The following is a 10,404-nucleotide window of genomic DNA, read 5'->3' on the forward strand; positions in this document are numbered from 1 at the left end:
AAATAAATGAATAAACAAACAACAAATAGGTATCTACCAAAAACAGTTTGCTTATTATATGAAGAAATAAAATAAATATCAATAGATCAAAAGTTTACTCAACCACCAACCACGTGATGATGTTCAAAACCACTTAAAACACCTTTCCTAAATGATTGAATAAGGTAATACTTCACAGATTTTCATTTAGCTTTGTATTACTAGAATGTTTGGAAAAATTGTGCTTCCCAACCTCACTTTCCTCTGAGTTGAGAAATATCTTCATTCTTTTCTTTGACACTTGGTCCTGTTAGCTTAACTGTTAGCAAAGATGGCGGACACTGTTTACATTCTGGGAATGAGCTCTCGTATAAAAACTGCAGAATTAGCGTCGCAGTTTCAAACCTCGCACCAAGTGTCACTGGTATCCACGTAACATAAAGAAGAATGAAGATATTTCTGGACTCAGAGGAAACTGAGGTTGGGAAGCACATTTTTTACAAAACTACCCCTATTCTGGTAATACAAAGCTAAATGCTAATCGTATCGCTAAAAGTATTTCTTTGAAATAAAAGTGTGTTTAATAATTCCACTATTACAAAACATAATTTTACTTGTTTCTAACACAATACAATCTCTTTTCATGTGATATTTCGAGTATACATGTTTATGAAATTTGTATAAATCTTTAACTTACCAGAGCTTAAAAATGGACATTGACTGGTGATTCCCACACAAATCACAGCTCATTCCACATCATAAGTTCTTGGTTGGAACCAAATCTTATCAAAAGAAGGGAAAATATAAACACTGCTGCTGTGGTCATGGTTATTATCTTGCCTCAGGATCAGATAGATGTAAAAATACAGTGTAAGTAGAACCTAAACCTGGTGTGAAGCCCTAATTAAGGTCATTAGTAACACCTGTATTGGTCCTATTTAATGTCAAAAATGGCCACTGTGAAAAAAGGCCTATTACAACAGGTTTATTCATGATTTTAAGTTTTTGCATCACTCGATGGACATAGTAAAGTATAAAATATAAGATTCAATGGCATTATACAGCAATTAATTGGGGCAGTGTTTGTTTACAGTGGAAAACTCTGCTCTCATTAACAATTTGTAGTATTTCCTTCAATTCTATTCACTTGGGAATTTCTACCTCTTACACACAGAGACCTTAAAGTTCGATTTTGACACAGGGACAAAGATCTAAATATTAAAAATCATGTTTCATTCTCAACTAAACCGAGTCATCCTGCTTTAAACTGCATCGTTATCTCCTGCTACTACAGAGTACAGGTCTATGACAGGCATGAGTGCGTGTAACTTAAGTGTTTTTGAAGTGAGGCCAGACACAGACTATACAGCCCCAGAGCTTAGTGGGAACACAGACAGTGGGTCGTCCTCTGCCATCTCTGACATTACTGTCCTCATTAACATCCCCCTCTCTGTGTCTGACGTGCCATTTGTAGCACACGGCTGGCTCTTACCCTGACTACGGCGAGTGAATGTTAAAAGTCAATTTCTCCCACTGCTGCAGAAGAGTCCTTATGTCTGACTGTTTGGTTTAGTGGGGGGGAGAAGATGACAGAGGACACAGAGCAACCATTATTATAGCAGGCCTAGCTCCTCTGTGTTGTTAAACATAGGGATCATTGAGGGAGGTGCCGTAACATGTCCTCCGACTCAAGCCTTCTCCATTTTTGCCACTTAGTTCTACAGTGAGAAATCCTGCCAGCACAAATCAACCAGAAGTTAATTTCTCCTCTTAAAATACATGCAAAATCTAACCATACTGTAGATAGAGATGTTTGCGAGAGTGGACATCCAGTTTCCAAGTTGACACATTCTCCCCAACCAGATCTATTTCCTGCTCCAGTGATTTGTCTTCTTGTGATGATGCTGCTCGCACCATGCTGCCTCCCTGTCACCCATAAATCCTCATGGGAAATGCGTGAGCGCAGACTACAAGCGTTGGAAACGCCCCCTCTGCTCAGGACTACACTCTTATTATGGACTTTAATGACAGCCACATCTGTCCTGCACATACAGTATATATTATGTGTATTAAAGATGGTGTCTAGACTAGGATAGTCTTCTGTATTATGTGCTTTGCATATTGCTTAAAAATAAAACCTGTGTTTTTACAAACATTTTACCAGTTACAGACTCACCTGACACCTGACCCCCAAATATATCACTTGACTATCAATTAGTCGCTGGAATATGTAACTTTCTTTTTTGTAATTTTCTTAAAAGCTTTGGGGGAGAGTGAAAGCATCCACTTTTCATTTTAGGAAATTTGGTTTGCTGGCAGACGTTAACACGCAGGCCACATGAATCCAAAGCAATCAGCGGCGACGATCAATATTTGAGGACATCTTTGAGGACATAAAAAGTATAAAGAGTATACATAAAGACTGAGTGATGAAATATGGCCTAATCAAGCTCAAAAATATATACAAATCACTCAATGCTTTTAAGATGCAAAGTAAGATTAGACACTGACAAGTCCTTCCTGGTAAAGATAAGGGTTACAGAGATGCTGTGCAATTAAGATAAAGTATTCTCTGGGTTTAAAGTCTCCTGTTAGTTTTCCTTCATGGAACATGAACCAAAATGATTGTAACACTGTTGTGAGAGTTATTACCCCCATCTACTGGTGGATTGTGGTCGTGCGCACCTTACTACAATGAATCCAACAGTATCTTGTCTAAGTTGCTGCTGTTTGTGTATGAAACACAAGCCAAACACATCTATATCATCCTTTGTGATATTACAATGACCTCTAGAGCTCCTGATGTGATGATGATTTTAATACAGAGAGAGAGAGAGAGAAAGAAAGAGATATTCCTGCTACAACGTGCTGCTGTCCCCATGGCAACTGCAGCAATATTATTTTCTTTGAAACTATCAAGCACGCTGTTACACACACTCTTTGATTGTATCTCTCGTGTTCTCTCACTCTTTGAAAACACAAAAGCGTCTTTAGTAGGGAGTTTTTATTTTCCCCCTCTGGGCTGTCAAATATCCACAGGTTATTGAAAGACACTCTCTCATGGAAAAATACTCCCCTTTTTACAGGGTTAACCACCAGAAATGTCACCTATTTGGGGGGATTACTTGTTCCTTTATTCTTTAACCATCCTATAATTATAATTTTCTCTTTAATTTTCAGGAAAGTGTGAAAAGGGCGGGATAAGGGGAGATAAGGAGGTTTCCGCTTACGAGTGTTGGAACGGGGCCCAGAGCTTATCAGAGGCTAATGCCTCCACTGTTGCTTCAGAAGAATCCAGCCCCTGCCAGAATACTCTCTTCTGCCTAACAGCAGCACATCTCACGGCTGTCTCCTTTTTTCCTCAGCTCTCGCATTGGTGGAAACTTCAGAAGGAGATCTCCTGCAAGTGACGTCACGAGTCCCTCGGCCAGCTGACAGCACATGTCATGACCACATGGTAAACACGCCCTCAAATAAGGCTACTACATACATGCATGTGGATGTTTAATGGGGGCAAATTGCAGGTACAACTAAACATGAACAAACTGAGCAGGATTGGTGAGACTTGTCTCCTGACACTGTTTTTGTCAGATTTATTTTGATGTTTTCTGTTTTGGAGAACTCTAAACTCCATATAGAAGTCATTTTGTTACAAATATAAATGCTGGTCCCATCGTAGGTCAGACATTTTGTCTCCAGAGTGGAGTTTGAGCTTCTGCTGAGTTCTGTTTATCTACAAAATGTCCCTGAGACACAGTTTCAGGTTGTGCTGATCTAGGGTCTTGCGAGCAGAAATACAAGTTTCTCCAGTAGTTTGGTCATGAGGTCTAACTTCAAAGCAGTGTGTTTTTTTGGCCACATGGGGGCAGCGAAACAAACATAAAAACACCTTTTTTGTCATGGACCCTGCACAGATGGAGCCCGTGTGGTGCTCATGCACCTGCTCTTCTGACCTCTGACCAGGTAAGGGTCCATTTTGAAAGGTATTTGTATTCATTTCTTTTTCAAATTTTATATTTTACCTTTTACGAGTCTCATAGCATCAATTCACAATCGAAATAAGTGTGTAATACTACTCCAAAAATACATTTAAGTTGTGTTTTCTGTCATTTTTCACTCAGTGCATTTGTAGTAAAGTACTGTGACTATTAAACATCTGCACGAGTGTTTGGGTTATTAAAATGAACACATTTAACATGATTTGCCACTGTTTGTCTTTATCAGCCTGTTTTAGTGCATATTTTTCACAAAAGTCTTTATGTCTTTAAGTTTTTATGATTGAGGGAGGTGGACGTCTGCGTGCAGTGGAACTGCTTTCAGTGAATAAAATAACTGAAATGTCCCTCCAAACAACCAACTCCCAATATTTGCTTTACAGCAGTGGATGAAAACACACACATAAATGTGTGTTTTTTTCTTTTTAGCAACTCTTTGAAAATGCAGTTAAATTCAATGTAAACCTAACTAATGTAATGAATTGTTTTGATTCATAATTATGAAGTGGGTGCCCTTTTTTCATTTGAGCACCTGTCCCGTAAATGTCTGTGCACACCACTGCCTTTAATAATAAACAGTTGCATGTGAACACATCCAGAAGACAAACACATTTAGTCACTTCCTAATCACTTGCTTGTTCCTGATTTCCCTCATGTGATATTTACAGTCTTATTCCTTGTTTGCTGCTGCAAAGAAGCTGATGAAGACAAAGAGAGCAAGTATTAAAAGTTTGCCTTGTAACAGCTTGTAGGAGATCTCATCATCCCAGATGCTCAGTTGAACAGATTTGATTACTGCTACTTAAACTAAAACACTCACAGAGAGAGAACAGGAGGCTTCCATTTCCCCAACTGTCTCCTGTGTATGTGTGTGTGGAATTTAATAATTGAATTATCATCTATTTATGTGGAATGTGTCATATCACATTTCTCTGTGTTAATTTAACAGAATTTTGTCTACAGGATAACTGAAAATGCAGGGCATCTGCTTTTTATTATCACACACATTTCCAACCTTTAATACACTGATTATGTTGTTTCTTTATTGAGTAAATGATCATTATACTTAATTATTAAACTGTGGGTAAAAGATGCTCTTCGTTTTCTGTTTGCAGATAAACACAAAGATCCAACAGAAAGGAGGTGAATTCTTTGAGGATTATTATCTCTGCACTCTGAGACACTTTCTGCAATTTCTGACATTTTCAGCTCAGGTGACGGCTGATCTAATAACGGCGTGAGGACAATCACCGCAATTGTGTGACGCCAACGTCTGCGACTGTTGTTTGTTATGAAGTCGCTGCCGTGGAGACTCATGTCATTTGACCCCGACGTCGCTCTTTTTGTTTAACAGACGTGAAGCGGTACTGGAACAGGTTGGAGGAGATCCGATGTATCATGCCGAGATAAATATGAAATCTGAAGTGTGAATTAACCTGGGGGTGAACTCTGCGGTGTGGATGAGTGGGAGTCACAGCGGTGAACCCTGACTTGTCTCTGTCTATCTGCTGTAATTGTGTTACTATAGTGAAGCCCAGACTGATGCCACATGTGAAACAGTCCCATGACTTTTCAACAGTGAAGTGAGCCATTAACACAAAAACAGATCATTGTGCTGTCAGTGGATAGTTTGGGTATAAAAAAAATGGGAAAGTCATCCCCCTCCATCACCACCATCACCATTCCCCTCTCTCTTTCTCATCACCGTCACACATTGCTCACTTATGGAGGAATGTTGAGTCTCTGTGGATATTAAAGACCTGTTTTATATGAAAAATGCCCAGAATAAGACACTATATAAACAAAATAATTGCCTTAACTTGTCTTAGAGATTCCACATGATTTCATATCTGTAAAATTCAGTGGATAGCTTTAAATGAGCATTTATCTCTTCTGTATCTTTTATCTCTCTTCTTGCTCATCTCAATCCCCAGTTTCTCTATTTTCACCCCAACTAGTGGATATGATATGGGTTAGGGTTCTCTGATATGTGCATGTTGATTTGGTGCAAACAGAAATAAAGTTAAACTAAATGAACTAACTAAGTCTAATGGCCTTTCTTTTTGTTTTAAAGACCAGTGTAACTTTCCCACTTTATGTTTAAATCTCCTGAGGAAGAGGTCAAAGAGATAACATGAACCCAACCAAACAAAAACAATCGGTTTTACATTTTAAATGAGAGGGTAACTTATTGCTCGCCACATATACGACACGTCATTGTGCCGTGTAAGGATGTGGCGTGTCTCTCTGATGAGGTGAGGAGTGACTGGAGTGTCTGGGTCTATAAAAGACTTTGTGTTGGACAGATTCACCTAAACCACACCACAGCCTGCAGCCCTGCTCCTCTGTGCACCTGAGGACTTCAGACGAGAAAAGGTAAATAAATCCGCTCTGCATTGTAACTGTGGCAGCTTCATACGTAGCCACATCGTATTTGTTAATATTTCCAAGAACCAGAAAGAAAGATGTTTTTTGACATTTGACATTTGCATTGTCTGGACTGATGTCCTGCTGTTGATAAAATAATATCCTAATACACTGTATGATTATAACTCTGAATGCATAGAATAATATTGGTGTTCATGTGGTCCAAAATGAAGCTTCTGAAAAGTCCTATACTTTAAAAATAATGCATAATTACAACATTACCTTATGTATTTGCCGCCCGTGACTAAATTATGAAGTAATGACTAGTAAAAATGATCTGTGTTCATTTGTATTTCTTATATTTAAATCCTCTGAGCGGAATGTGCAGTCACAAGAATCGTTGTGATTGCACATTCCTCTCTAACTGCACATATGACTGAGAGTCATTGTGTCATCATGTTTCTCTCACAGTGTTTCCTGTTGTCGTCAATCACACCATGGCGTCCACTAACCTCTACTAAACAAGATATAAGTCTATGTGGAGAGACAATCATCTACTGGAGAACTATTCTATCAGTGTCTGTAGCATTAAAAATACATCTTAAATAGTTTAATAACTAAGGATTTTGATGTCCCATAATGTGCCATTTCCATTTTCTCTCATCTCCTGACTGTGAAATCCGTGTTTGTTTTCTGTCTGTTTTGTGTTTTGAGACTTGACAATAAAGACAAAAATGATGTCAAATAAATTGGTTTTGATCTTGTTGTGACAGGCAGCATGAATGTAAGTATCTCGTCATATCCTCAGATCTCTACACTGGTAAGACTGACACTAATTATTATATATCTCGCTGCGTTTTTGCATCTAAATATAAAATGTTTCAATCCTTGCTTATGTTTGCAACTGCAAGTTGGTGTCCTCCATCCTTTCCACACTCTCTCTTCCCCGGATCTCTGTCCTTGCCCCTGACCCCACTCTCCCACCTTCCTCCCCCTCTCCTCCTCCTTCTCCCTCTCCCTCTCCCTCTCAGCCCTCTGATCCTCTCTGTGGCAGCTGCCCGTCCACTGGTTCTGCCCCACAGACTAACAGCCTTTGGCCCGGCCTGACACCATCTGCGACTTCATTCCCCGCGTGGCCGGGACAGCCCACCCAGCCTGCACCGTGCTGGACTGGCCAGCCAAACACACCGTGCTGGCCCGGGACACAACCAGCTCCAGTCTCTGTTCCTGCACCAGTTTCATATCCAGCCTCAACCCAAGTTATGTCACCAGCTCCTGTACCAACCACTGTCATCACCACTGCTCCAGCTCCAGCTGCCTTTCCAGTTCCAGGCCCAGCTCCAGTGCAGCCCTGCGGGCCTTGCTGGCCAGGCACCCAGTACCAGCCTACACAGTTCCCAGCTCCAATTCAAGCTCAGATCCCTGCTCAAGTCCCAGCTCCAACTCTAGTCCCAGTCCCAGCCCCTACATTTGCTCCTGTTCCTCCTCCTCCCACTCTTGCTCCTGCTCCTGTTCCCACTCCTGCTCCCGTTCCTGCTCCTCGTCCTGCTTCCACCGTCAATCCACACGTACCAGGATGGCCTATCCACCCCAGTTGGGCTGGTTGGCCAGGCCAGCCTGGATGGCCGGGTCAGAATCCATCCATGATGCCTACACACTGGATTCCACCCACATCTGGGCCTCTAGTAAGCAAGAAATCTCATTTATCTTCCATTGTTTTTGGTTGTCAGGTTGTTTTATGGATCTTCCCTAACTGTTTTGCTTCTTTCTTTCTTTTCTTTTTTTTAGAGTGTGCCATACAACTTGAACCTGGCCCGTGGAGTGTATGACAAGATGATGATGACCATCTTGGGCCATGTGAAACCTAATGCTAAAATGTAAGTTTGTGTTCGATGGTGTGCTGCTGTAACCCTTCATACCCTGACTGTAAGTAGTGGTTATTTGAGTTATTTTAGCCTTTTTTTTTTCTCTACAAACCCTACAGAATGTTGTGCTTAAAAAATCCTGTCCATTGTACACGAACGCCACATTCAAAGTCACTTAAAGTCATTTTGAATGTCTTTGTGCCCATTGTGCCCAAGCAGCTGGACAGGTGTACCTAAAGAAGTGGCCATGTGTGTCTATATTTAGTCTTCTCTCTGATTTATTATCCCAAGTTGTTTCATTTCAGTTAAATATGAAGTGCATATATCTAAATCCTATGTCAGCTCAAGTCAAACTTTGGTGTCTCACAGGTTCACAGTGAACTTTCTGCGAGGCAATGACATTGCCTTTCATATCAACCCTCGCTTCAGCGAGGGGGGCAAGCAGGTGGTGGTTCGTAACCACAAACTGGGTGAGCGCTGGGGGCCGGAGGAGAGAGAGATGAAGGAACCCTTCCCCTTTGCTCTTGGCAGCCCTTTTGAGGTGAGACTTAAAGAGAGGAACCACAGAGTGGATTCAGTAGCCGGGCTTGAGGATGCTGTGTGCAGCACTTTAACAACATTAACCCACTACCACATGTATTTACCTGCAGTTTGCTTTTCTACTCCATATAAATGCATTTTATTGACAGAAGCTACTAATTATTTTAACCACGGCTACATCTGTTTGTGATAATATCTGTACAAAATTCTCCACATGGTGCCTTTAACTGACTCCAGGTCACTTTCTCATGGCTAATGTCAGGCTAACCTTCGGAAAAGTTGGAAAGGGTTGGAAAGTCGTTTGTGCAAGCGAGTCCTAGATAAGGGAGCTGCTGTACCACAGGGAGGCTCCTGGAGGTCAGTGAGGGTCTCGTCTTGCTCAATAACATCAATAACACTTAGGGTTTTACAGGCTTCGCCAGGTGGTTAATGTGTGAGGGGCTAATTCTGTCTTTATGTCCATGTTTACTTACAGCTGTAACAGCTTCAGTGTGCTCTGATAGCAGGACAACTTTTAAATATAATCAAAGTAAGACCATTATCAAATGAGTTCAGATAATGCTGATTACGGCACTTTGTGAGGCGGAAGAAGCACACCGTGCAAGTAAAGTGAAACAGCTGACTGAAAATGCTCAGCTTTAATTATGAATTTAACTTTCAGGATTGTTGTGTTGAAGGTTTGGTTAAAAATTCACTTTTTTTTTGTGATATCACTGTCGGCATGATTGCTCCCAGACGTGGTGGAAGAAGTGCGACGTCACTGACGATGTGTTCTGTTCCAGATGAAGATCATGTGCACTCAGGATGCGTTCCGAGTGGCAGTGAACAACATCCCACTGTTTGAGTTCCGCCACCGCATCAGGGAGCTCAACCAGATCGACAGAATCAACATCCTGCACGACGTCGTCCTCACCTTCGTCAACGTGGAGACTCTCCCTTAGGACACCCCACTCTCACTCATGCAACCACCAACACACAAAGACACACACGTGTGTAAAGATGTGTTGAAGGACATAAAATGCAGATTTATGGAGATACTAAAGCTTTCCCACTTTTATATCACAGTGTGTAGGGACTTAAAACATGGGTTTTTATATCATTAAGTATTAATAATCACATGAGCTGAGCTCAGTGTATAATCTGCCACAATATTTTTTGCACAACTAACCATTTATTATCCTTTTAGCTTTCGATTAAGGAAATGCTACTGCTATTTATTGCGTACAACTTTTCCTATAGTACTCAAAACTGTTACTAACGAAGAATAAAACATGCATCACTATTGTCAGGAAACAATGGAGGGTTTAATGTGGCTGAGTCTTTCTGTTAACTGTAATTATTCTGGAATAAAACTGTCAGTCAGAGATAACGATGATGTCTCCACTGAGACTGAGAATTGGTAAAAAAAAAATCTCTTTCAGGGAAATCTGAAAAATCCAAAACCAGCACTATGAAACCCTTCATAAATGTACAGGAGCATTTAATCTAAACACAATAATAAGTGCATTAAAGTTACAGCTACGTTTGCAATGAGATCCTGTTTGTTGTGGTTTGGTGATATGCAAATAAAACATGAATTTAATCTGCTTCTACAGCTAGTTTTTGTGCTTTTCATGTGACTTCATCATCTCTGCTCATAGTATTGTTTGAAGATTATT

At 40.6% G+C, this 10,404-nt stretch overlaps 1 protein-coding gene across 4 annotated transcripts; it reads left to right on the top strand.

Moving 5' to 3' along the window:
- The first annotated feature begins 6,281 nt into the window (after window positions 1–6,281).
- LOC122783644 (galectin-3) lies at window positions 6,282–10,328 on the top strand. 4 transcript variants are annotated; one of them, XM_044048418.1, is made up of 7 exons: window positions 6,282–6,350; window positions 7,115–7,125; window positions 7,253–8,026; window positions 8,130–8,218; window positions 8,576–8,747; window positions 9,009–9,103; window positions 9,529–9,585. In XM_044048418.1, exons 2-7 carry the CDS (start codon window positions 7,120–7,122, stop codon window positions 9,530–9,532), a joined length of 1,140 nt encoding a protein of 379 aa, XP_043904353.1. In that variant the 5' UTR covers window positions 6,282–6,350; window positions 7,115–7,119; the 3' UTR covers window positions 9,533–9,585. The 4 variants fall into 4 exon arrangements, with proteins under 4 accessions (XP_043904353.1, XP_043904355.1, XP_043904352.1 ...); XM_044048420.1 differs by lacking the exon at window positions 9,009–9,103 and having other exon boundaries at window positions 6,285–6,350; window positions 7,115–7,161; window positions 7,373–8,026; window positions 9,529–10,328; XM_044048417.1 differs by lacking the exon at window positions 9,009–9,103 and having other exon boundaries at window positions 6,285–6,350; window positions 9,529–10,328.
- The last annotated feature ends 76 nt before the right edge of the window (window positions 10,329–10,404 follow it).

Source organism: Solea senegalensis, linkage group LG17 (assembly GCF_019176455.1).
Source record: "Solea senegalensis isolate Sse05_10M linkage group LG17, IFAPA_SoseM_1, whole genome shotgun sequence".
Taxonomy (NCBI): Eukaryota; Metazoa; Chordata; class Actinopteri; order Pleuronectiformes; family Soleidae; genus Solea; species Solea senegalensis.

Coding starts and splice junctions, on each gene's coding strand:
- LOC122783644 (XM_044048417.1), top strand. Junction 8,027..8,129: donor CACCCACATCTGGGCCTCTA/GTAAGCAAGAAA, acceptor TCTTTTTTTTAG/AGTGTGCCATACAACTTGAA. Junction 8,748..9,528: donor CTCTTGGCAGCCCTTTTGAG/GTGAGACTTAAA, acceptor GTTCTGTTCCAG/ATGAAGATCATGTGCACTCA.